The following is a 26,645-nucleotide window of genomic DNA, read 5'->3' as shown; positions in this document are numbered from 1 at the left end:
TGCGTATGAATAAGGGTGCAGTTCATATTTTAAAAAACAGTCCAGTGTCGAGATCTGACTCGTTTATTCAAACTTTGGGATTAAACGTTTCTTTACTCATGTCAAAGAGGGAATGAGCTTCCAGGCTGCAGCCAGCAGGGGGCGCCCATTACACACAAATCAGTGTGTGTGAGGTCCTTTAATCCTTCTTTAAAAACTCATTATAAAGTATTAAGTTATAGATTTATTATGATTTCAGAACATTCTCTGATATTCTTGTTTGTTTTATTTATCAGTTTATCTTCCGGGTTTGTCTTTTGTCCATTGGGACTCAAAATCCCCAGATTGTTATTGTCAAAAGCAAATAAAACAAAAACTATGTCTCACCTTGATCCAGATCAATCATGTGTAATAAATTCATATAAATTCCTTCTACCCTCTTCCATGTTTTTAAAAGTACTTTATCAATGAGTGGAACTACAATACAAATACAACATGTCACAGTTATAAGGAAACACTTAATTTTTCAGGTAGTAAATTCAAATGTATTCCTGAGAATAATTATTATCCAGAAATGTTTCCTGGAAATAACTGAGGAGGGGGGGGGGGGGAGAAAAAACTTTCCACTGTGCCACTATAATCACCTCCCAACAACATATGAACACTTGTTCTCACACTTAAACGAAACCTCTCTCTCCCTCCCTCTCTCTCTCTCTCTCTCTCTCTCACACACACACACACACACACACACACGTGGGTGGAGTCTGTCTCTGGGTTATAAATGCCTCACAACGTGCAGTCGGTGTCTTTACGCAGCAGAGCTCAACTCGAGAGGAGGAGAACAACTGGACTTAACTTTTTTTACAACCGAGTCACAGATTAACTTCTTTTATCTGGAGGAACAGACGACTGATGACGTGTCGGTGCTCAGGTGACGGATGAGTGGAGCTGTCGGTGAGTCCTGAATGAGAATATGAAATTATTTCTCCTTTAACTTCGACAAACTGTCTAAAGATCATTCTTACAGCTCTGACATGTTTATGTCACTGGGTGAACTTTCATTGACAAATATATATATTGAAAATATACATACATTGCAATTTTTGCTAAATATGTAAAGCAATATATTTTGAAATACATACAAAGTAGTAATATTAGGTGTTTGCCTAAGTACACTGCAACTATATAGTATTGTATTGTGTAAGTATGTTATAGTATGTAATGAATATTGCATATTATTATATATACAACATATTTAAATGGGTGTCAAACATCTACAATAAATATGATTCTGTCTGTTCTGCTATATGTTTTATTTTATGGATTATTGCAAAGATATAAAAGTAGAAATATGTGATTTCTTCTTAAGTACAATCCAAATAAATCTGTAGAGATCTGTAACAAACTGAGACGTATCTTCTCAGCCTCGTCTGATCAGAAGTAGGTTTTCAATCAGAGCAGCGTGACAGAGGAATGTTGGGACGGTTCTCGATGCTTCGAGCTCGAGGAGCTGGTTTTACAGCTCGACCTGTTCCAGAGGAACTCGTCCTTCAGGTGCGACTCTGTGACGTTGTTATCACGATTAGATTTTACATGAAGGAACATTAGATCAAAGGAAGATGAAAGCAGAGCTCCGGGTCATCAGCAGGTTTCAAAAGTCTGAGATGTGAGACGCTGAGATTTTTTCCTCAAAAGCGGAAGCAAATCGAAGAACAACTCCTTCTGCTCATTATAAAGTCACACATTCCTTCTTCTTACAGTTTGACCTTGAATGACCTCGTCTCCACCTCTTCTCCTCTTTCCTCCGTTTCATTTTCCAGAAGCACGGATTGGATGATTCTTCAGGAGACCAGATGTGATTCGGGTTTGGTTCCACTGTCGCCCTCTAACCACGGACCCTCCATGAGCTGACCTCTGACCCCTCACACCATGAACGCCCCTCAGCAGGCGAACCCCCAGTTCCACTACGAGCTCAATGGAAGAAACTCCAGACCTGTGAGTATCTGAGAAACATCTGAGGTGATCACCACCAGTCAGAGGCTGTGGGCCAAGATTCAGCAGATACACGTAACCGACCAATCAGACAGCTTGAATTAGTTCTGTACTGATGTGAATGGGATGATTGACAGCTGAGATTGACTCGTGATTGGTCAAGCCCGGGTATCAGCAGGACCTTGTTAGCGTGGCTTCATCCCATGATCTCTATTGGCTTATTACCAGGTAGTGGGAGGAAGTGGAGACTCGTCGTCCATCTTTATTTACACTTTATGAGTCTGTGATTAAATATGAGTTTGAAGGAATGTGAGGAGTTGGACACGTGAACGTAAAAGAAAAGATTCAAAGCTTTGAATGTTTGGAAAGAAAAGCTCATTTCTGTACTTTCCAGAATCACAAACTTCTGCTAAATGTGTCTCATAGATATTTATGAACTAGAACAAAAGAGTAAATATGATGATGTTGAACTGCAGCGTCACCGGTGTGGTGTTTACACAATGCACCAGCCGTCACATCCTAACAACGTTCATTATTTCACCTGCTCGACAACCCAATCCCTTCGACTGCCTCGAGCACGACAATTCACAAGAGACACACAACACTGAACCGGTCCAGCTGCAGTTTTCTAGCTCCTGACGAGCACCTTTCACTGCAGCAGAAACCGGCACAGCAGGTGTTCAGCCGGTGTTGGTTTCAGTCGGGTGTTGCTGCAGGTGTGTTTGTGTGCGTAAAGCAAAACAAGACCCGGAGCAACAACCACGAGCTGAAGGTCGTCACCTTGAGAAGCTTTAATAAGCAGCTTCCATCGCTCTGGTGTCTGTGTCACTACAAACATGAACCAGATGTTCAGATATCGTCTGAGATTGAGACTTGTGATGTTAATGAACACATGAAATATGTTGAGTTCCATTAACTGTCGTTCAGTTATTGGTTTTAAATCTTAATTTAACAACATTTAACGATTCAAGATCCTTTGACTTCACAGACTTCAGGTCCCTGAACGTGCCTGATGTTTTCTACCAATATTCATAAATTATTCATAAGTCATAAAACAGCTTCTCACGATGTGAAAGTGATGAAAACTTCTCTGATCGAATCTTAAAAAGTTCTTTCTTGACCCAGAAAGCATTGTTGTCACAACAAGAGCATGAAGTGAAGATAGCCAGCTGTGTCATTGTGTTGTTACTCGATACGAGTCATTGTGTTGTTAGTCAGTGGCAGCTCTGTGGAGCAGGACAGGTAACTGGGGGGGGGGGGGAGTGTGGGAAAGGAGTTGTGAGGATTGAGATGAAGGAACAAACAGATCTGTGTTCACATGACGACTGAAGGAGAAAGTCACGGTGGACGGTTTGTCGCGTGAGGAAGAGGAAGAGGAAGACGTGAACTAACTGATATGGAAGACAAGATGTGAATGAAGCAGGACTGCATCAGAATAAATGTCTCCTGGCTGAATGTCTCTCCTCGCTCTGTGTCCCTGGCAGGAGGACGCCGCTCTGAGCCAGGAGGTGCAGGAGTGCATCCAGTTCTTCGACGACACCATCGTCTCCTTGGAGGAGAGCCTCACGGAAGATTACAAGAGGACGGCGCCAAGAGGCCGCGGCCCCGCCGGAGAGGTCAACAGGTCAAATCCCCACCCGCGTGTCCCTGTGTCCTCAGTCCTGACCGGACCTCTCAATCCCAACCAGGACATCATAGACCTTGTCCGGCCGGGACCAGACCTGGTGCAGACGAGAGAGCGGGTCTTCAACCCCACCAGTCCAGGTAGCGTACTGAAAACACAACAACAACAACAACAACAGAATATTGTATAATCTATTCAACTGGTTTTCAGTTAGATATCAACAACAAGCAGGTTATTAAATCACAGAAAGGTTCAAAGTGACATTTGAAGCTGAAGATTCTCACTTCACCTTTTGTTCCTCTCAGATTTCCAGAGTGTTGTGGCCCACACTGAAAGCCACTTGGAGGTAAAGCCCTGGCACGATCAGATGGACAGTCTTCCTTCAGAGTACAACCCCCCGCTCCCAAGTGGCAGCTATGGGTCCAAGGACTCCTCCTACCACCCCCCCGGCTGCATCCCCACTCCGGTGCTGATCGCACAGCAGATGGCAGAGAACCAGGCCGGTGGAGCCTCCAACCTCCTTCGCCATCGCAGCTTTAACTCCGACAAGCCCCCGAGTCCCAGCTCCGATCAACCAGGGAAACACGGGCCTCCTACCTCGGCCAAGCCGTCCCGGTTCCCAGCCAACATCAGCGTGATCCTGGGCAACAAGGAGCAGCAGAGCCAGTCTCTGGCTAACGTGCACATTCATGAGAGACGGAACCAGATGCTGGCAAACCTCTCGGGAACGTCGAATCCTTTGCTACCGGTAGATCCAGAGCCGGCCGCGGAGCAGCAGGCTCAGAACACTCCGACCCGCAGCATCTCCTTCAGGGATCCCACACCAAGCATCTCCAGGATGGAGGCTCTGTCCAAGCTCGGCCTCAACAGGAACCGGGCCATGTCCGGGGGTCCGGCGCAGCTTCCTGACAGCGCCTCACTGGACCCCCGCCCAGGTGCAGAGGCCAGAGCTTCCCCAACATCAGGAACCAGCGCCACAACACCGCCTCAGAGCCGCGGGTACACTGACAGAAGAGCTGAGGTCCTGCGAACGCCTTCCCTCAGGAGCCTGGAGGAAAGATCTGCCCAGCCGAGCCCCTCCCCTCCAGCCGTCACACGTCACAGCTTCTCTCCATCTCCTTATGAACACAAAGCATCTGTGGCCCCCCCGCATGAGGTCACCTCCAACAGCTATGGAGGGAAATCAGTCGTGGTCCACCCTACTGTTTCCAAAAGTGAACCTGTGTCCTCTCCGTCCAGCCCCGATCCCAAAGGCCTCCCCCCTGCACTGGCTAGCCCCAGCGAGTTCAACACCTACGGAGGAAAGACCAAGGTCATGAACCCTGCTCCTCCTCCAGCTGTGACCAGGAGCAACCTCCCCGACATCCTCAGCTCCCACATCACCAAGAGTCAGCCGGCGCCTCCCAGGTCGGAGCCGCAGCCCATCGAGGCCAACAGCTACGGAGGGAAGAGCCGAACCATCAACTCTTCCTCTGGGTCAACTCGCCCCTCAGAGCCTCCAGCAAGGAGCTTCAAACATCCGGCCCCGGCCCCGGCCCCGAGAGCCCCCCCGCACTCACAGAAAGCAGCCGCGACCCCCGACCACAAGCGAAGGCCCAGCTCCATGTTCCGGCCCCAGGGAATCACGGTGCAGTTCGCTGGACGGGGAACTTCGGAGGAATCGAGGAAGGAGGCGTTGAGGAAACTGGGGCTGATGTAGAAAGTCTCCATGAACTCAGCTATTGTTCAGTCTCCACCTCCGGAGCCTGGGCCTGCGGGTGGAGGTGATTTCCTTTGAGTTTCTCCATGTGTGACCTGAGTTTGAGGTGTGGTCGGTTTGTTTGGAGAGAGACATACTTTGGCCCGAGGAGCTGCATCTCACGAGGAACCAGTTCAACCAGTTGCAGCATGGAAACGTCTCCGTGCAGCATCTGTGCAGTCGACTCTCTGAAGGTCTCACACGTCTGCACTTCAGTTGGTCGAGGTGAAGAGAAGCAGCGGACCATCCTTCTGGGCCTCATTTCCTCAAATCACCTTATTTTCTATATTTTAAATCTATGAAATATTTGACCCTTTTCTGTTCTTACTGGTTTGTTTTACCGACTTTGGGCCTTTTATTCAGCTGGTGGGAGGTTTCTCTTCTTTTTGGGTTTTTCGGGCACAAAGAAAGTTGACAGCACTTTTCTGGATGAATCCTGAAAAGACCCGAACAGTCGCACAGAGTTCTGTGTTGTTGTCGTGGACTAATGACAACAACGTGACAAGGAGCCGACCGTGATGTGGAGCTGAGCGGCTGGAGGATATTTTTACTCTGTGGACGAACCTCCCACACCCGACCACAGACTGTGGAATGGGCTCGTGGGTTCGACTCTCACTTGTCTGTACCGCGCAGAGGGAGTGCTTCTCGATGAGCTCTTCAGGGCCGGCCGAACAAATCGTTTTGTACGAAACACAAGCACTAAACCCACAGAGTCTAGAAATACATCCTGGTTTACTGATGTGTTTGTTCTCCTGTCGACAACTTGGCTGTTTCAGACGTTTGACATTTTCCAAGTGTGTTATTTAACTGTTTAACTGCAAAAGCATGAATGTGTGTGTGTGTGTGTGCGTGTGTGTGTGTGAGTCAGTGTGTACGTTTACAATGTTTATCACAGACTCCGGCCTCTGTAGTTCCCCTACAGTTACTTTTGAAGTATATTTTCACACAGAAAAACTCTGTGTGAATAGTTTTTGTGAATTTTGTTTACAGACTCCGGTTCCCTGTAGTTCATCTACAGTCTTTTTGAAGTATCTAATGGTGCATATATATATATACAGTGAATAACTACATTATGAGGAAATGTTTCCAAGAGTCGACACATCTGCACAGAACAAGGACTTTGACAGTGGCAGTGGTGAACAGGAAGATCAGCGTTCACGTGGCAGATGCTGTTATGGAAACAGCCTGGTCGACTGTCTGACTTTTGAAATGTCCACATTATATATAAATATATAAATATGCTCTAATCTTAATATATGTAATATTGAATTATTGTCAATCATTAAACGAAACAGTCAAACGTCTTTCCTGGTGTTTCTCTTTTATTCAGTCTGGTATTTGAAGATCCTTGAATTATTCTCCGGGAAGTTGATGAAATATGTGAGAAAAAGAAAAGTTACATGATTTAAATGAAATTCCTTAAATTGAGGAACTGTGTGTGTCTGCTTGTGTTGCTCCTTGTGTCGCTGAACTGTGTCATAGGTGAGTTACAGGAAGTTGAGTTTTCACACTGAGCCTCTTGTGCGTCGAGCGGCAGCGGCACAGAAGTGAACTGTCCAGACTGGGACTGGGACTGGGACTGGGACGTGAGACTTCAACAGGGACAGTCTCATTACAGACGATGGTCCCTGTGTCTCTGAGGACGTTTGAGATTTACAGCAAACGGAACATTCTGGCCAATCACCACCGTTTCAGACTTCTTAGGGTTTGGATTAGAATTAGCTGCAGGTTTGATGAGGTTAAAACACAAAAGTCCCTTTTTGAAACCAGTATCAATTGATTAAATTCCCAACATATAAGTATATATACTTATAAAAACTCTGCATAATCCAAGTCTTTTTCCTCGGTCTGGTTAAAACAGATTAAACATGTTGAATTTATACTAAACACCAGTAATTAGTAACTCCAATGATCCTTCAGCTCTTAGTGCTGCTTGGTTTCTTGGAGATAAGGACCACACATTGTGCAATGGGGGTCCACAGGGGCCAAACAATGCGTTGTTACCTGCGGGGCCCCTTTATGATTGGAATGCTCAGCAGTATTTACATGAGCGAGGGACGGAAGTGACTAAACACTTACGTGTGCTGCTCTGTAATTAGACGAGGACAAACAGACGCACCCTCTCCAAACACGCACACGCCACAAAACACACCAGTCCTGGGAGGCAAACAGAAATCATCTCCATATATATATTTATTGTGATCACTTGTGTCAGTCATGAGCCGGAACACGAAGCCGTGAGCTGCTTCTGTTGTTGTTTTCGTTTTCTCGCAGGAAAAAGAACAACGGCTTTGAATCTAGACACAGAAGAAGTAAATCAGAGCCGCGGCCGGAGGCGTCCCCACAGAGTCACCGAGCTGGTGAGGAACAGGCTCATGCAGCAGAACACACAGGGATTCCTCCATCTATAGGATCAACAGGTCAAATTCATCTAACAGAATAAAGTCACTGTCGTCACATGGAAGACTCCCAGGCACACGGCTACCCCCCCCCCCCGAAGAAAAAGAACAAAATATGCTTTTACCACGTTACACAAATCAAATCAAACAAACTCCTGAATCTGGAGGAGAAGAAAAAACATCTAGCGAGACAGGAGGTGGAGATAATGGCGACTATGTACCCTCGGGTGTCCAATCAGTGAGCAGGTCACTGGAGTCTGGACGAGGCTGAGATCAGAACGCGTCCGATGGCGTGAGACTCGTGTTCCTGTGGCGAACGTTGACTCAGAGCTCAGTGAGTGAACTTCCCTCATGAGAAGATCAACGCCGCTCTCAGGTTCCAACAAACGATCAATTAACTAAATAAACAGATTAATTGATGGTTTAAAAATGAATCTGGTGAAATCTCTTGATTCTCCCGTCTCCGCTCAAAACTCCTCAGAAATTACAAATCCATTGAACCCTGTGTTCAAGATGTTCCAATTGAAAACGTGAAACCTGCAACCGTTCAATGATTAATCAATTACTCTATTGACACAAAATGAATATATGATCCTGGACATAATTGTGGAATCGTGTAAGTTCAGAAACATAATTTTCTACTGTTGAATGAAGGATGATTATTTCTTTTTGTAGATTCTCTGAACAAATACCTGCAGGTTGCAGCTTCTCAAATATGAAGTTTTGCAGCTTTTCTCCGTTTTGATTTACAGTTGACTTGTTTTCATTTGTTTTAATCTGTTGATTGCTTCAAAAATTATCATTAACTCAATAATCCGCGGATGAATCAATAACTGAACTCTCCCATCTGTGGTATCGTACGATTCTGAATCAACACACGCCTCTGGAACATGACATCCGTCCATTTGTCCGCGTGCAACACATCAACGTCTTCCTCTGCCTCACTGTGCAAACTGTCTGTGAACACGCCACCAGTGTTCAACCCTCGCCCCCCCCCCCCCCCCCCCCGTCTCCGTCCTCGTCCCCGTGCTGCGTTCGACAGTTTGTCAACAAAATCAGACCAATCACACGTGTTCCCGGGTCCGGAAAACAAATAAGGAAAAACAAAAGATCGGTATCCTTTTCTTGTATCGTGTAAATTTCGCAGGTTTTTAAACTCGCACGTTTTCCTCCAGCTGTTGCGGCGGTGGCTGTTGATCCTTTCATCCCGCCCCCCCTGTCGGTCACACGGTCAGGTGCTGAGTCATCGTCGCAGTTCGTCCGGACAGTGGAGGGATCTTTTTTTTGTCATCTCAGGCAACGGACAAAAAAAGGAAAGGAGAGACGTCTTTCTGACCCTTGACCTCTGACCCCAGGCCCCTGGTTGTGTCCCTCCTCCTCAGGCGGCGGGGGTGTGTGTGTGTTCGGGGTCAGCGGTTTGTCCCGGCATCGTCAGTGGGCGTCTGGAGGACTCGCTCCTCACCTTCGACCGGTTTCCCCTCCGATCTTCTCTTTCTCTCTCGCACGCTTATTCACTTGCTCTCTTGTCGGTCAGCCCGGGCCCAGACTCCTGTCAGCGTCTCCTAGAGGACAGAGCAGGACATGACTGAAGAGGAGCTGAACCAGAGGAACACGTTTCCATCACGTCTGTGCTCAGATCTCTTTGTGTAAATACATTCGTTTGCAACTGAAGACAAATAAACCCGAACACGACACAAGGTGAGGTCAACGTTTATGTGTAAACTTTATTTTCAGATGTTTTCAGGTCATCAAAGAAATAAAAAGTGAAAATCTGAATCGGTTAAAAGTGCAAACTCTGTTTTCTCATTGTTTTGTTGATTGGAGCTGAAGCTTCCTCTCTGATAACGTCTCCTGCTGCTCTGACTCCGCAACACGCCGGCTTCTCTCTCACTCGTCTTTCCTGCCTCCTCTCACTTGCCTTTCTCGCTGCTCTTTCCTTTCTTTTCTCACTGAACTCTTCTCTGTTCAAAGAAAGTACCAACGAGGGGGGGGGGGGGGGGGGGGGGAGTCAGTACATGAGCAGCACCCGGAGCCCTGATCCAACACATTCAGCACTTCAGTTTTCAAGTGTGAGCGACGATGGCTGCAGTGGATCACGGCTCACCTTCCTCCCGTCTTGAAGATGAGGTCGGCGTTGGGAGCGCCTTTCGGGTGCTGGTACCGAGGCCGGCGCTCCCGGTTTGTGTTGGCCTGAGCCGGACGCTGAGCCAGGGACTGCATCATCTCTGTTAGAACACACACACATAGTTTAACACATATATATAAACAAAAGTACACGCTCCACCCTGTGAGTCGCCCCGTGTCGTACCCTGGTAGTCCTCCTGCTCCTGTCGCTCGTTGATGTCCAGGGTGAGTTTCTTCATCCTCATGCGCTCCTCCTGCTCCGCCTGCTGCTGGTTGAAGTGGTTCGCCGCCAGGTGGGAGGACAGCGGCACGTTCAGGATCTTATACTGGTGAAAAGAAACACACACACTAGATGAAGAAACCAGCTACAACAAAAACACACAAAGGGTTTGGGTCATGAAGAGATGACAACCCAAAATATAATATAACACCACCATCGTCTGTGTGGAAGAATGAAATTCATTGGTGTACTGATTCATTTCTGGGTGTAATTTACACAGACACACACACACACACACAATACACAGGATGCTTTTATTCTGGTAGGGTTGTGTGTGTTTACATAAAGAGAAAAGTAATTTCCCATCCACGCGCCGCACTAACACACCTACAAAGATATTCTTTGTTCTCTCCAAACTTCATATGAATGTATGATTTTTCTTTGAGCATATGTGTGTGTGTGTGTGTGTATGTGTGTGTGTGTGTGTGTGTGTGTGTGTGTGTGTGTGTGTGTGTGTGTGTGTGTGTGTCTGGCATCTGTCCTTACAGCAGAGCGAGGCCGTTTGGACAGAGCGCTCCATTAAACCTCAAAACTCTGGACACACCCTACAGTACAAGAACCAGTGTCTGCCCTCAAACCACACACATATTACACAAATTACACAATCACACACATGTTTGACGTCTATGTCTTCGAGGTCAATGATGACATCATCCATTCCCCTTATTCAACCTAAACCACCACCAACTAATTCCTTAATCACAACTCCTGCTCCAACCTTTTTCCAGCCTTAAACCAAATAAAGACATAGTATTATTATTACTAGTTATACTGCTACGAGTATTATTAAGAAGTTTGAGGTATTAAATGTGGAAATCAAAGTAGTGCTAAATATGTAGTACTAAATATGAGAGACCATTGCCGGTTTAAAACTAAGACGGTCGAAATAGTGAGGCCTCACACTCACACACACCAGAGTCAATATTATTCCTGGGCTCAGTTAGACTGAGCTCTGTGTGTGTGTGTGTGTGTGTGTGTGTGTGTGTGTGTGTGTGTGTGTGTGTGTGTGTGTGTGTGTGTGTGTGTGTGTGTGTGTGAGAGAGCTGAATTTCAGGGACAGTGAAAGTGTGTGTTTGCTCTCAGCTGCTCGTCTACACACTGTACAGCTCTACAGTTCTGATCCTGGACGTCACTACCCCGACCACACGGGAGGTCAAACTAAATGTGATCAAGCTTCCATTGACTCCACCTCTCAAAACAACCAGGAGGAGAAGATGGAGACCAAGAAAGAGAAGAGAAGATCGAACGCTGCAGCTCTGGACGACAGGAAAAACAAAACGACCTGCGTGACCTTTACCTGCTGCTTGTTGCCCTTGCGTGTCAGCATCACAAACTGCATTGTGTCTGAGATGTCCTCGTCTCCCTCTGCGATGCACGGTGGTCCGCTGCCGCCCTTCTTCATCTGACTCTTCAGCTGCAGGGGAATGGCCACGTCCAGCTGGTGCACCTTCACCGCCTCGCCGCTCCGCTGCTGCAGTGACCACACACACACACACAGACACACACACACACACAACGTGAGGAGAGTCCTTCTGGGATGTTTGGATCAAGTGTTTAAAAAAGATATAAATTCCCTCATTCGAGTCGGAGTCACACGCAGAACCTGGTGGTGAGATCTTAACCTTCTAACTCTCTGAGTGATGAGAGGTCGTACCTGCAGGTTCTCCAGCATCATCTTATCCAGAGCCTGAATGAAGTCCTCGTCCTCAGCACAGGCCACGTGCTTCAGTCCACCGCCGCGGAGGGTCACCTCCTGCAGAGAGGGAAACACGACCAGACAAATGTCACACACACTGTATGTCTTTAATATCCGAAGCAGCGTGAAGAAATAAATAACTGTAAATACATTTACAGAAAGAGGGATTGATAAGTTCATGGCTGAAGATGTCTTACGTTGTTCTCCTCATCAGTCTCGTTTTCTTTAGTGGAGTCAGTCAGGTAGTCTGTGTTCTCCTCCTCCTCTTCCTCCCTCTCCCCGAGTTCGTTCTCTGATCCGTCCTGTGAGGAAAAAAAAAAAAACAAGAGGCAAAGCTTGTGAACGTAGAATAAAAAATCTATTTACTATTCTGAGTTTCATATTTTAAACGGTCTTAAAAAACAGCGAGAATAAACAATACAACAAACTTGAAACACAATAGTTTATTTTCTTCAGTCTCATCTCCACCGAACAAGAACATGGAGGAGACGATTGACAGAGGCAGGTTATCAGTGACGGGCGGGTGGAAAGAGGAACAGGGTGAAGTTTTGAAACCTTATATCATCACAACAACAACAACAACAACAACGACGACTCACATCCTCCTCCTGCTCGTTCATCTCGCTCTCGTTGCCTGACTGCTCCTCGGTCTCGGCTCCTCCCTCTTCGTCGTCATCACCATCGTCGTCTTCCTCATCCAGCCCCTCCCCTTCACTCATGGCGCTGGAGCGACCGTCCTTCTCCATGTCCAGACCTACATGAAAACACACAACAATGATGTTAATAGTTACACAAAGGTGATTGTGACGAATACCTGCAGAGCTGAGCCCAACCCAGAAGAGCATCTTCAAACAACAGCTTCAGTTAAAAATAGAACAAAAATATTCAGGAGGAAATTGTTCATTCATTAGTGTGTCCTTCAGTGTCGACCTGAATCATAAGTGCAAACAATTACACAACCTGATTACGCAGTTGTGGTGACAGATGAAAAATGAAGTCGAGCAGGTGGAGGGAAGCAGAAGATCAGGTTCTGTGTGAGTCAGAGCTGAAGAATGAACTGATCCTGGTTAAAGTATGAAAAGTTTAACAATGACACCAGTGTTTGACTCAGCGGGGGGGGGGGGGGGGGGGGGGGGGGGCTCTGTCCATCAGCCTTGTCAGTCACTCTCTCCTCTGCACACACACACATTGTTATAACAACCTCCACCTGGAGTATTTCATCTCCAGGAAAAAGACACACACACGTTTAAGGAACATGCAGCTTAACAAACTGTTGGTGAGGTCAAACTTTCTAGTGTCGGTCTGTGAGAAGGTGGAGCTGCTGTTTACTCTTTCTCTGCACATTCCATGTAAACACCTTGAAACTGTGAAACTAAGCCTGTGCTGCTGTGTCTGCAGAGTGAGAAACACCTGTCACACAACTTCCTGCTTCCTCCTCTGTGACTCAGCTGAACAGACTCAAATATTCCTAAATACAAAACGTCATATCAAAGAATGTTGGTTTCATCTTCTAAACAAGTTCTCCCAAAGCATTCTTTAACTTCAGTCACGTCGTCAGTAAGATTATATAACTGACATGAAACAGAGATTATGAAACACTTTCCAGACGCTATGTGATCGAAAAGGAATTCAACAACTTGATGACTTGTCATTCATGCTCCGACATTTATGGATTCATGATGAACATCAGTGTAAAGCTGCACTGAATGATATCAATGTTTTTTTATCAACTTTGGGAAACAGCTACAAACATTATGTAAAACAATAGTGTTTGAGCCACGAGTAGAAAGTACAGCTGCGAGTGAAATGGACATTATTCAGTTTCCTTTTCAAATATCAGCCCTGACTCCGGTGTATTGACTGAGCGTGTGTGGAACCTGTCTGACAGATCCAGTGGAGTGAGAAATGATGCAGGACAGTCGTCCTCCTTCACCCTCAGGAATGCTGTTCAGCCGGGACGACAGCGAGAGAGCAGTCAACCGGTGAGACGGGCTGCTGCACGCTCACATCCCCCCCGCACACACATGAAGCAGTGACGTGCCGGAACTACTCAACCGCCTTCGAAGACGAGCACAGTGCGCAAGTCGCTCCTACCTAGTTTCACGAGCACCTCCCTCTCCAGGTCGGCCACCTGCTTGGTGGCCTCCTCCAGCGAGCAGCTGATCCTCATCTTGGGCCGGAGCAGCTCCAGCGTGTCGCTGATCATGTAGTCGATGTCGATGGGGAACGGGTGATCACGCGTCCAGACGTCCACGCTCTTCTTCCACCAGATGTATCGCTGCAGAGCAACAGGACATCGTTTCATTCATTCAGCTTTTATGTGAACAGACAAGTCCATGAAAACCATCATCACCTTGACAGCAAATATCTACATTACATTCAAATAATTAAATGAATGAATTGAAATATTAATCGTGAGCTGTAGCTCTAACAGAGTCAGATGCAAACCTAAGAGTCATAAAGAAGATTGAGGGACCATATTTAGATCCTGCATATAATTATTACATTTCTCGTCACAAACGGTTCACAAGTTCCAAACCATCATTATCATTATTATTATAAAAAGCTTATAAGATAACGTCTGTGTCTGGCAAACAAACAAAACTGAACAAAATAAACAGTATCTAAATATTATTTTCCTGTATTTCACCCATTTTTTAGACTGAATAAAATTGTTAATGTATTAACAACCGCTTATGCAGCAGCGCCCCCTGCAGGCAAAATTAATACAACTTTACAGCACAGGTCTTGTAAAGTTGCATCTGCGACCGTTTCATTCATGAAAAACCTGCTTTCAATCCACTCACAACCACAAATACTAGAACCACAGTTCTATAGTACCTTATATATATATATATATTATCTATAATTGACATACATTATTTATGCAAAATGGCCGTGTAAAAGCAGCCACATATCAGTAACAGAACAACGACCTACAGTTGCATCTTAAGCAGACGAACCTGGAAGTAGATGAGGAAACAGTCCAGCTTCCTCTTGCTGGAGCCTCGGTCGAAGTACTGGCCACACGTGTCGAGCAGGGTGCAGCACATACGGAAGCGGAACAGGTGCTCGGGAGGATCCAGGAGACTCGGGCTGCCGTCCGGATTCACTCCGAAGAAGATGAAGGAGAAGAGGGTGCGGAAAATGACGGCCGACTCCACCATGCGGTAGTTGTAGAGCTCGCCCAGGAACTTGGCGCTGCTGATGCGCCGCTGGTTGAACTTGGGCTGGTTGACCTGGGAATGGACAGAGGTGGAAGAAGTGTTCAGATCCTATGCTGAAGTAAAAGTAGCCACACAAGACTGTACAACTACACAACAGGTTTAGGTCCCATATTGTACGTCTTCAGTAAAGGAACAAAGTATTGCTACCACTTGAAAATCTGCACGTTTTCCACTCGGCAAAAAGTTATCACTTGAATTCTCCTGCTTACTTTGTTTGTTTCAATAAGAGCTTAAAAAAGTCAGAAATTGTGAGTTAGGTCGAGTGGAACTCTGACAGGTTGGACTGGTTTAGATCAGTGAGGTGATAGATTCCAGACAATTGGTTAGTGTTGTTCAAATCCACGTGACAGACAGTATCTCACGTGTTCTTCAACATGCAGCATAGTTCTTCACACGGACACTAACACAATGACTTCCTCTTCAATCAACAGGCCAAACTGTCAGTAGAGATAAGCAGCTGGTTTGTCCTCTGGCTGCACCTTACCTCACCGCTCTGGACTCCAGTTAATCCCCGTTCAGTGGATGATACACATCTATTACATCATAGTATCAGTCCATGTTTTATGTCTCCTCACCTCCATGCCCAGCCGGATGTCCTCCAGGACTCCGTCCACCACATGAATCCCCACGTCCTCCTGGTAGGCCACCAGGCCGGCCAGCAGGTTGGCCACACAGTGGATGCTGTTGTACTTGACGTTCCAGATGTTGACCATGCAGCAGATCAGGTAGCGCTTCACATCTGGATCCTGCCACGGCAGCTTGCGCATCTGCCTCAGCACCTTCTCAGTGGTGACCTTGGACAGGTCCTTGTAGAGGAGCTTGCGGATGTACTCGTGCAGCGGCGGCCTCTTCTTCTTCACAGTCTTCTCCATGGGTGGGGGGTTGCAGTAGTAGTAGGCGTTCTCCACCATCGTCACGTAGCGGGCATCCAGATGCTGAGCCTGCTTCTTGCGCATCATTTGCTCCTGAAACCGGATTTAAGAAAGAAATCAGTGGTTTAAATTACGTCTAGAAACCAAAACACAATCTTAATAAATGTATTTTCTTTCTTAATTTTAGCCGAATAGTTCTGAGTTGCTTTTTCTGTACGTATGAAATGTCAAAGGCGGCTTATTAAGTGCCAGAGAAAACAGCCACTCGAGGGCAGGTTGAGCGAGACTTGTATTGAAACATTTGTCGTCTGTTTTTGTGCATCAGACTGAATGTGTGTAACGTGGACTAACCAGCAGGACGCTGGTGCGCAGGTGAGAGTCAGGGGATCTGAAGAGGAAGCGGCCGCTGGTCTCCAGCAGAGTGCAGGCCATCTCGATGTGGTGATGGGTGAAATCGGACAGCAGCATCTGTTGACAGACACACACACACAGAGACGTCCAGTTAAAACCTCCTCACTGATCTTCTCAGAAGTAACAGCCTCAGATCTCAGATTTCTTCACCCACCTTGAGACAATGAAGCGTGTCCGTTTTTGAGAACATCAAAAATTTGGCCAGTTCCCCGATAAATCTGACCGTTTTATTTTTTGTCTCAATGTTGATCTGGTCCTTCTTCCGGATCTAAGGGCACAAACATTATCACAAAACAAATTAACTACGGAATTCAACATCATGTAATGTAATGTAACGTAACATCATACAAAATATTGTGCCATAAAAAGGTCCGAATTTTGTAGACTTTGTAAAGTAATTCAAATTGAACTATATAAACTACATCCCACTGTTGTATTTGATTATAAAACTCAAGTGCAACAATAGAGAACCTACGTGAAACCTGAAGTCTCCCTTCAACATGGAGCAGAGGTCCTCGGCCACATCGGACATGCAGGGGTGAAGAGTTGCCACCAGCCGAGAGTAGAAAGGGAGCAGATCCAACCTGGAAGAAGAGACAGAGTCCACACTGTGAATTAAAACGACAGCACAACCTGCTGGTGTTTTTAAGTAATATTCAAGATATTCTAGTCTCTGGGAGCATCTGAAAAGTCCAGATTTTCTTTTCTGTCGCATTTATCAAGTCAAGAGTCACAGTGGGGAAGAAGCTGATTGGACCTAAAGTTCACAATATCATCATCAGAGATAAATACAAGGAAAAGGTATTTCAGTAATCATAAAAAAGGTTTTCTCCACGTATATTCCTCACATTAATATGAATGAGAATATAATTTTTTACTGGGCTGTTTAGATCAAAAGACTGAAGTTATTATCATGTTTGGTAAATCAATCAGCGCTGGTCACCTCTGCCGGGGGACAGTGAAAAGGGCTCGGACCAGTTTCCTCCGGTTCGATTTGGTGTTCATGTTCATGCAGAAGTCCATGGCAGCCTGCAGGAGTCACCGACAATAACATGTCATACTCATTTATGAGGGGAAACGGTGAATCATTCTTTTTTTACAATATCAGTTCATTTGTCATGACACAGATCACGAGGTGCGTTACCTTATCTATGAGGTCCCTGTTCACACAGTTTGGGAGCTGCTGGATGAAGGCGTCCACGATGAGCTTCAAGTGGGAGCCTGTGTTGGCCTCCTCATCCTCTTGCTCTACACACACAAAGATAAAAGCTTATTAAAAATCCACCTTTAAATAATTTGACTTTAAATGGAGGTGACTTTCTGAAAGCGTCTCTCTCTCTTACCTTGCTCATCCAGCAGCTTTTTGGTCAGTTCCTCATTTTCCACCTCGTCTGCTCCCTCAAGTTCCAGAGGTTCGTCTGTGATTTCTAGAGCCTCCAGAGCCTCCAGCTCCAGTTCCTCCGTAGTGGGGGCCGTCTCCTTCCCTTCTTTCCCATCTGAAGCAGTCACAAACAGCAGGTCAGGCACAAGTCAAAACTGACTGAGTCTCCTTCTGTTCATGTCTGTCGAATCGTTACTTTTACCTTTGGCCTCCTCCTTCTCTTTGGCCTGGTTGCTCTTCTCGTTGTCCTTGAAGAGGATGGCAGGGACAAAGGCCTTCAGGTCCACCATGTTCTCATAGAAGTTACGAGCATCTTCATCTTCCCAGATCCCTCCTTCCAGGTCGTACTCTCCAGGCTTACCAGGGGTGAAGATATCAATGCCAGGGCCGTGCTCTGCGAGAGACATTATACATTAAAAACAAAAGTCCTAATATGACATTCTACATCCATAAAAAGAGTATTTTAAATGAATTATAGAAAAGACACACACCCTCCTGCACAGTCTTGTCCTGAGGCAGATCTGGCATGTTCTCATCGAGGAGATCAGCCAGGGACTGAGTGTTGGCCAGCAGCTTCTGGTAGGAAGTGGCAAACTCTTCGTACTGCTTGTGCCTGTCCTCACTCAGCTCCCCTTTGGAATGTAGGATTCGCCTGAAGAGAACGAAGAGGTAAGAGGTCGTATCGTGGTGAATAAACAAACCAGTGGCTAGGAGACAGAGAGCACTCACCTGTTCTGCCTCTCAATGTTCTGCAGCTCCCTGTGGTCCTTCTTCAGGTGTTTGGTGAGTGAGGTAAAGTATTCTCGTAGAAGGTTCTGGAAGGGCTGCTGCTTCTCTGGGTTGATTATCTCACTCGGGGGGAAGGACAGGGCGAACTTCTCAGCAGCAGCTTTCACTTTGCGAGACATCAGACCAGCGATGTCATCCCCACAGTGCTTACAGAAACTGATGACCACCGACACGTGAGTGTGCGAATCCCGGTCGGTCCCAATGATGCTCTTCAGCTGCTCATAAATGAGCGAGAGACCCTCTTTGTCCGTGAAGAGGCCCACGATCGTGAGCTCTGCAATAAAGCGCAGATCTGTGCGCAGCTTGCTCACATTTGGCGCCTTCTCCTCTTTCCTTGCTTCAAAGTGCCTCTTCCACGCCTGTAACAGTAATGGAGCAAACTCAGAGTAGCGCAGGTGGAAGAGGGAACACAGATGGACAGAGCAGCCGACATCAGAGATCTTCAGCTTGGCCTCCACGACAGAGCTCACAGCCTCTCCGATGTACTTGCTGAGGTTCAGGGAGCCAAAGTCATTGGAGAGTGATTCCCGCTGCTGTTCAGTCAGTGTGCGCAGCTTCTTGACGAAGGCCGTGTTCTTTTTGAGGCTGGAGTCCAGGCGGCTGAAAAAGGCCTCTTCAGGCCGACCCTCTTGGGCGTTCTGGTTCTTGCTGCGGAGTTCCTTCCGGCAGTGATGGCGCTCCCAGGCCTCCTGGTGCAGCTGATGCCCCTCCTCCTTTTCCCTGCAGAAATTCAGTAAAATTGAGGACAATTAATAACTAAAGCAAGAAAAAAAATCAAAGGTGGGATTACATGTGCTGGCTCTGGCTTTGTTGATAGTCATGTGATATTTACACAGTCTGGATGAATGGAATGTGAAGCCAACATCACAACAGTAGATTAATCACTTCCATTTAGAGCCTTTTCTGCCCAGACAGATATTCTAATGTCAACATCCATTTATAATTTTCACGAGAAAACAAATCCTCAGACCAATTCAATCAGGAAATCCTCAGAAACCTATGGGACAACATAAAGTCCTACAGCACTTACTTCAGGAGAGCAGCCTCCTCCTCACGTTGTCTTCTGACCTCCTCCTCTTGAAGTTTCTTCTCCTCCTCCTCCTGCAGTCTCTTCTCTTCCTCCTCTTTCTTCTTCTGTTCCTCCTCCGCTTTCTGTTTTTCCTCCTCTTTCTTTCTTCGTTCCTTCTCCTCTTTCTTCTTCTTTTCCTCCTCCAGCCGCTTCCTCTTCTCCTCCTTGCTGCCGTCTTTTTTACCGCTCATTTTGGCCTCGTCTTTTGCTTTGTCTCGAGCAGACGCCGGTCGCCTCTCACTATCTCTGTCCTTTTCTTTATCCTTGTTAGTGAAGGAGCAAACTTCCTTTTCGTCCATGTTTACTGAGCGCTTGCGTTCAGCAGGCATACTGAAGAAAGAGGACATAAAAAGAAGAAAAGAAAATTAATCTTTTTCCCACATCTTGCCAAATTTGTTCAATCTAAATAAAAGTGGTAGCTGGACACTTCTCCATCAATCTCCTCATTGAATATATGAAGCAAATTGTTCTAATTAATTTAGTATTTAATGATATTTCCTCTCACTTTTATCCCTTGCCAATAAATCTTATTGAGAGAGCTGTTACTGGCTGGAGAAATTGCCAGTGAGGCCAACATGTGGCTTGACAGCAAAGAAGAATGCAAATGACAGAGAAATAACTGTTGTCAGAAAACAATGTGAGAGGAAGGCCAGACGTCAACATGGAGGTTGTCGATAACTCTGTGTTAAAAATGTGGATTAAAAGCAGACAGTTTAAAAAGTAGCAATCCGGTGCATCGTGCTTTAAGGTCATTGGGATAAAAACACATTGAACAAATCTGCTTTTGGATCGGACACAGATATCCTTAGTTTCCCTGTTGTAATTAAATAGGACAAGATCTAGGGTGTGACTCTTTGAGTTGGTCATGTGTTGCCTGAGTGAGGTTAAATGATTCCAGTGTTTCTATAAAACCAGTGATAAAGATCTGAGTCAGGCAGCAGACATGTGGGTTAAAATCACCTGAGGATTTTCAAAGGAAGTAAAACTATCATGAAAAATGTGGGAACATTAGAAATCTTTTCAGTAAATGACAGCGACCACTCATCACTTCCCTCAGAAGTGTTATGTTTGTAATGATGGATCAAATAAAGTAATAATTTAACTATAATCCACTGAATTAGTCGAACACACCCACGCAACAGCTTCGTTGCAGACACGGCTCGCTAGCCACCTAGCCCAGATAGCTGAGTTAGCATGCTAACTCAAGCGCTCTCCTGTGTAACTGAGCTTTAATCTCATGTTTGAAGAACAACGACAAGGTTTAATAAAACTTAAACGCGCTGTTGCGTTCGAAACACGTGAACGCACAATCAAAACAACGCTTAGCATCGGCGGCGCCAACACGTTCAGCTAGGCCACTTGAATGGACGCTCTGACACACGGATGTAAACAAAGGTTTTAGCAGCGTTAAACAGGAAGTTAGAGCAAATTAAATCATAATGTTGTAAAGATGGAGTCATATAATCCATTAATCCTTTATTGGAGATCCTTATTTCGTATGAATGTTGGATTAAAATGAGAAGTTTTACCTGCTAGCTGTAGCAAAACAAACATCGATTAGTAGCCTTGGGTTTTACCGCTCAGGACCTTCTCACAATGCACCCACATAATATGCCTGACTGAAAACCCATGTATTATATTTAAGCCACAGCTTGGTGTGTTTTATATAATATTATGTTTGTTTAACCATCATCTAAATATTATCTATGCGTGAATAACAGTGTAATTTGGCTGATTCCGGTTGTGTCCGCTCGACAGGCGGAGCTCGCGGCGGCTACTGATGTAAACAAACGTTTTATCAGCATTAAACCAATAGTTAGTGTGAATAAAGTTGTGTTACTGTAAAGTTAAAATCGTATAAAGAATAAATAAATACATGGAAGTCTTCGTTGTCGTGTATAAATATGATAAAGACTAAAATATTACCTGTTAGCTGCAGCAAAACAAACGTGAGCTATCAACGTTGGTTTCCGCTAGTTCTCACCAAGGACCCCTCACTCTGCACCCACACAATACGCCTGACTAGAAATACATCAACGTCGTTGTATTTTCGACATATTTTGATATAATCTGTATAAATATTGGTTTTATATCATTAACTGTTCGTTTTAATCTAAAATAGGTTAATATTTGTGTTGATTCAGATTGTGTCAGATCGACAGGCAATGCCCGGGGCGGCTTCTGACGTAACAGTGGTTTATACATAATAATAAAAACATGAATACAATCATTTGAATACTCTAATATGATAGTATAAGTACTGACATATGTTTTGGCTTCACTATGATCAACTACAGCTGCAAGATTACTGGAAATTAAAGCACAAGTTTAAATAATGAAAGTAACTATAGTACTTTGAGATTCTTATGATAATAATGTGCGATCCTTAATGGTCGTAATATGGTATTTTTAAATGTAGCATAATTACTTGTAAGAGATTTTTTTTAACCACATAAAACTATTATGTTTATATATTGGTATTGGTTGTACGTGTATGAGCATTTTAAATCAGAGGATTGTTGGTGTTGGGGTTTGTAACTTTAATTAAAAAACGAGGCAGCTGCACTGATTTCATTTGTTAAAGCTGGATATTTAAACCAAAGTTAACTTCACTGAGAACAGCTGGTCCCTCAGTGGAAACAACAGACTCTTTGTGAGTTTTACAGCAGCTCATACATTTTCCATCTGAGACGACAGACACGCTCTGTTTCTACATTCAGGTGAAAGGTTCGCACCCCAGCCTCTCTCCTGAGATCGTGTGTGTGTGTGTGTGTGTGTGTGAGTTAAAGTGCACCAGTGTTGCTGCAGGAGCTGTGTTGACACAGGGTGGGTGGTGGCAGTTCAGAGCTCAGAGCCACAGAGAAGCTGTTCACAGGAACCTCTTTCACATTAAAATGCATGAATATGAATCCATCAGATTAACTGATGTATTTCTGCTGCAGTTGATCTCAAAGTTTAGATCCTGTTGTCGATCGCTGCCACTCCACTCCAAAGTATCTGCTGTATAACCTCTATGGTCACTAGTTACTTTACAGACTTGTAAATGATTAATGATCAAATGCATTGCTTAAGATTAAACAAGTGGTTTGTTGAGTTAGTTATTGATTCATCTTTTGATTATCTTCATGATTAACTGATAGCTGACCAGAAATTAGTCTACTACCGAAATATATTACATATATTAAACATATTAAATTTGACCAGAGAACCCACATCATTTACCAAATGAAAACCTGAAACCAGATGATGAAAGAAAATTTAGAGTTACTAGTATTTAGTTGTTGTTTTTGTTGCTGTAGCTTTACACCAATCAAAACAACTGTATGAGGCCCAAAGAGGTAAACTCTAAAACCATTGGAAACAGCTGTAAAGTCACTAAATCAGTTTTATTCAGCAGAAAGAACAATTTCAACACATGGAAGAGAAATAAAAATCAGTGAATCTGTCACGATTCAGTCAGACGTTTCACGACAAGGCAGCGTTACATCACAGAGACATTATCCAGTCAATATAAAGACACTTCATGTTATGATAATCACTGTTGAAGCAGAATAGTTGAGTTTTAATTCAGAAGTAAAATCAATGACTGGAGTCAACCCTTTTAAAATATTCAATACACAACAGACGTCAAACTTGTGATCAGTGATCGGAGGTCGACGTTTGCATCTGAAATGTTTTCACCAGAGGAAAAAATTAGAAATCTGAAGCTAATCACAATAAAATGTAATACCATAGATTCTATAAAAAAAATTATACAAAATACTGATTAAATAAAAATAAATTAACTAACACTGAATGAGACTAACAGCAGAATACAAAACTAGGAACTGAAATGCAGATGAGAATTAACACTTAGTTTAAAATAAGACTATTGGATGCGACCGGATGTGGTTCCTGCTCCTGCTGCTTCATAAAGGCTCGGTTTAAAAAGGTTCAGTCATTTTCTCAACTGTAAAATGTTGCAGTAAAATCAGTCGACTCATGAGAGTGAAGAAGTGAGAAGATGATTCACGTGAGTTCAACCTTTAGGGACAAACACAAGAAAATGTCTTCTGGACAAATTTAAAAAAAAGCAGGAGAAACGACAATAGTTATTTGACTCGTATCATTAACATGGTTATAATATTGTTTTCATGGCTGGGCCTGTCTCCAGAAGCAGATGAAGGTTTGATGCCTTGCTCGACGGGTCTTTCACAATTCTTTCACTCGGCCCACTTAAAGTGTCGTTGTACACATTTACTCCCGTCTGGGAACCACCATGAAGTTCCTTACTCTCTTGAAAAAATACTCATAATAAAATATTTGTATATAAAAAAAGGAGCCTCTGCACCCAGCCAATGGCAGGAGGCTGTGCACTTGATTGACAGGTAAATCCCCCTATGGTCTTTGAGCCAGGCGGCTTTTCCCCTCCTCCTGTTCGGCCAGCTTGAAGTGAGTGTAAGACAGGATTCCTGCCAGCGTGCAGAGGATCCCTAAAGCCTGAGGGGGGGAAGAAAGAGGTTTTAGAGAAAATAAAAGGTTTGAATCCCAGAGCAGCACCGTGAGACTCACCTGGTTGAGTGACAGCGGGTCGTTGAAGAGCATGTATCCTCCAATCAGAGTGATGCAGAATTTAAAATGACCAAACATGTTGTAGCTGAGAACGAGATTAAGGAACACCACGACTGATCGAGTTTCTGGAAGACATCCAGGAATCTGATTAAATGATGAGGACAACTGAAACCTCCTCAAAAGACCAAGACTGGGCCCTGCAACTCTCCCACAAACAGGAACAGAGAAGAGCTCCTAACAAGCTCCTTTAACCGGGAACTTTGCAGACTAGAAATCTGAAAAACCCTTCAGACCCCCCATGGCCTTTTTGAGCCCCTGTTATTTAAGGATACGTGACAGCTGAGGTATTTCCAATGATCCAGTAGATGGACAGGTTGACCAGGAACGCCACCACACCTGAGAACAGCACGGTCATCTAGAAAGGAAACAACACTGTTACCTTAATATTCATTGTGAGGGGAGTTTTGTGAGTCTGTGTGTTTTGTGTTGAGTTTTACCAGAGCAGGCAAAGACCAGGGTCCAAAAATTCCTCCGTCTCCAACCACCGGCTCAAAAAAAGGAACGACGCAGAGCAGGAAGCCTGACGACAGAGGAGCCTGACAGAGATCACAGATCAGAGATTTCACCATATCATGTTTCATTCCCAATCCGGAAACCTGGACTTTGCACAACAGCCAGTACGACTGTCCCAGGTCAAGGCCTAACAAGGTCCAGTCATAAATTGTTGTTCAACATCTAATTATAAAGTGGTACCCCTAGTGTTTGTGTCTCTGGAGAGGAGTTATACCTGATGGTAGAGAAGCTGCATGGAATTCACCTGGAGCTCATGTTGTTTAGCTCCGACCCACTGACAACACAAGAGACAGGGAGAGAGTTACAACAATCATTCTTTTTATTTCTGACAAATCTACAAATGTATATTTACTCACAACTTGGTAAAGCGACGTCACCAGAACACCCAGCGATGCAAACACTGTCCCCAGCAGGTTGAACCGCACGTCGTAGTAAGAGTTCAGGATCACCCCCAACGTGATGGGCACCTGGAGACAGACGGGGGAGGAACCAGTCAGGAAGGAGTTAAAAACACACGGTGGTCACAGCTTCAGCCTCATTTCAAATGAACGTTAAGAGGGGATGAACTCAAGCTTTCCTCACCAGAGTCAGTTTGATCTTGGTGGAGAAGGTCTTCTTGTAGTAGGTGGTCTGGATGAGGATGATGACGGGCGTGGTCATTGTTTTAGCCAGCTGGTACGTTCCTATGGAGTTGTTCTGCAGGGAGAGGTTGGTGAAGGCCACGAACCCACAGAAGCTCAGGGCCAGCCACACAATCCTGCGAATCGGGAGGCTCTTTGGAGAGAACATGTCCATTTGCTGGCAGATGAAGAGTCCGAGCCACGTGACCATGAAGTGGACCAGGGTCAAGGTCATGTTGGGGAAGCCGTAGGTCACGTAGATCCACTTGTTGATAAAGACGATGCAGATGGAGGACAGCAGGTTGACCAGCAGCCCGGCGATGAGGCGCCTGTTGGCGGATAAACCGAACAGCATCTCTGCGATGGATCCAGATGCTCCTGAGCTGAGCTGCGATTTGACTTCACTGAGGTCGAGGTTCACACTGGAGACAAAACAGAGGTGAACAGTAGAAAGTCTGAGGACTCAGATTCTATTCACAGACTCAGGCCGTGTGGTCTGAATATATAAAGTTTCATGTTACAGAATAAACGCGGCAGAAAAAATAAGTAAAGTATCCCAAATGAATACTTCTGAGAAAATGTAACTGATTACTTGAAATCACTGTTTTCCCAATTAAGTCAAAACAAACCAACACACATCATCTAACCTGCAATTCAATTTTGAACTAATTATTTATAGTAATTTTGGACAAAATCCACTTCTGTCACTCTAATCTGTGCGTTTTGACTTCAATTAGTATTAGAAATCAATAGTTACTCAAGGTCTGTGCTTCAGTACTCACTCGAGTAACTGTAATAGATTACTCTCCTCCACTGTTATCAGCATTAAAACAAATTGTCAGTAATAAATAAACGTTTTTAAATAAAGTTTGACCTGATTCTCTGAATGTTGACTTTAAAACATCACTGAGGTAAGTTTAACATTAGTGATTAATGACTTGTGTTGTTATTTTACATGCAACAGATTTAAGATGAAGCTTTTTACATACATGATACTCCCTGCCTTAGTGTGTCTGTGTGTGCATGGGTGTGTAGTTGTGTGTTTGTGCCACGCGTGTAGAAAACTTTACCTGTGGTCTCCATCTTTTCTGTCTCACTCCTCTTCTCTCACTTCAGCCACAGCTTCCGGCCTGTGTCCGCTCCTCTCCCCGGCTGTCGGGCTCCTCACTCGGCCTCACTGGTGACGGGATCTCCGCTGCAGGAGTGTTTTTCTTTTAGCTGATTTTCCTTCCACAGGTTCGATTCCTCCTGAATTAAAGCCCGCCCCGCGTTTCCTGTTTCCTCAAAGTCTATCATCGCGTGGTGAGAAAGAGCGACACC

At 44.9% G+C, this 26,645-nt stretch overlaps 3 protein-coding genes across 7 annotated transcripts; 1 reads left to right on the top strand and 2 right to left on the bottom strand.

Annotated features, from left to right (window-relative positions):
• The first annotated feature begins 795 nt into the window (after window positions 1–795).
• Window positions 796–6,631, top strand: LOC133948632 (proline and serine-rich protein 2). Its single transcript, XM_062382509.1, has 4 exons — window positions 796–933; window positions 1,800–1,974; window positions 3,456–3,735; window positions 3,901–6,631. The coding sequence occupies exons 2-4, from the start codon at window positions 1,909–1,911 to the stop codon at window positions 5,292–5,294; spliced, it is 1,740 nt and encodes a 579-aa protein (XP_062238493.1). The 5' UTR covers window positions 796–933; window positions 1,800–1,908; the 3' UTR covers window positions 5,295–6,631.
• Window positions 6,632–8,728: 2,097 nt separating this feature from the next.
• upf2 (UPF2 regulator of nonsense mediated mRNA decay) lies at window positions 8,729–21,575 on the bottom strand. 5 transcript variants are annotated; one of them, XM_062382505.1, is made up of 21 exons: window positions 21,111–21,176; window positions 19,543–19,911; window positions 18,453–19,232; window positions 18,215–18,375; window positions 17,926–18,117; window positions 17,686–17,838; window positions 17,487–17,590; window positions 17,286–17,371; window positions 16,818–16,926; window positions 16,497–16,610; window positions 16,283–16,399; window positions 15,635–16,024; window positions 14,796–15,071; window positions 13,927–14,110; window positions 12,432–12,586; window positions 12,030–12,134; window positions 11,791–11,889; window positions 11,434–11,607; window positions 10,041–10,182; window positions 9,837–9,957; window positions 8,729–9,294 (listed from the first exon to the last, which is right to left on the bottom strand). In XM_062382505.1, the coding sequence occupies exons 2-21, from the start codon at window positions 19,908–19,910 to the stop codon at window positions 9,285–9,287; spliced, it is 3,840 nt and encodes a 1,279-aa protein (XP_062238489.1). In that variant the 5' UTR covers window position 19,911; window positions 21,111–21,176; the 3' UTR covers window positions 8,729–9,284. The 5 variants fall into 5 exon arrangements, with proteins under 5 accessions (XP_062238489.1, XP_062238490.1, XP_062238488.1 ...); XM_062382506.1 differs by having other exon boundaries at window positions 8,729–9,291; XM_062382504.1 differs by lacking the exons at window positions 8,729–9,294; window positions 21,111–21,176 and adding exons at window positions 9,432–9,693; window positions 21,508–21,575.
• A 1,373-nt stretch (window positions 21,576–22,948) lies between these two features.
• Window positions 22,949–26,596, bottom strand: slc35e3 (solute carrier family 35 member E3). Its single transcript, XM_062383070.1, has 8 exons — window positions 26,396–26,596; window positions 25,288–25,747; window positions 25,062–25,172; window positions 24,920–24,979; window positions 24,630–24,728; window positions 24,465–24,547; window positions 24,133–24,217; window positions 22,949–24,060 (listed from the first exon to the last, which is right to left on the bottom strand). The coding sequence occupies exons 2-8, from the start codon at window positions 25,678–25,680 to the stop codon at window positions 23,959–23,961; spliced, it is 933 nt and encodes a 310-aa protein (XP_062239054.1). The 5' UTR covers window positions 25,681–25,747; window positions 26,396–26,596; the 3' UTR covers window positions 22,949–23,958.
• Between the last annotated feature and the right edge of the window lie 49 nt (window positions 26,597–26,645).

Source organism: Platichthys flesus, chromosome 23, assembly GCF_949316205.1.
Source record: "Platichthys flesus chromosome 23, fPlaFle2.1, whole genome shotgun sequence".
Taxonomy (NCBI): domain Eukaryota; kingdom Metazoa; phylum Chordata; class Actinopteri; order Pleuronectiformes; family Pleuronectidae; genus Platichthys; species Platichthys flesus.
Note: the sequence above shows the minus strand (reverse complement) of the source record. Positions and strands in the feature narration are given on the sequence as shown.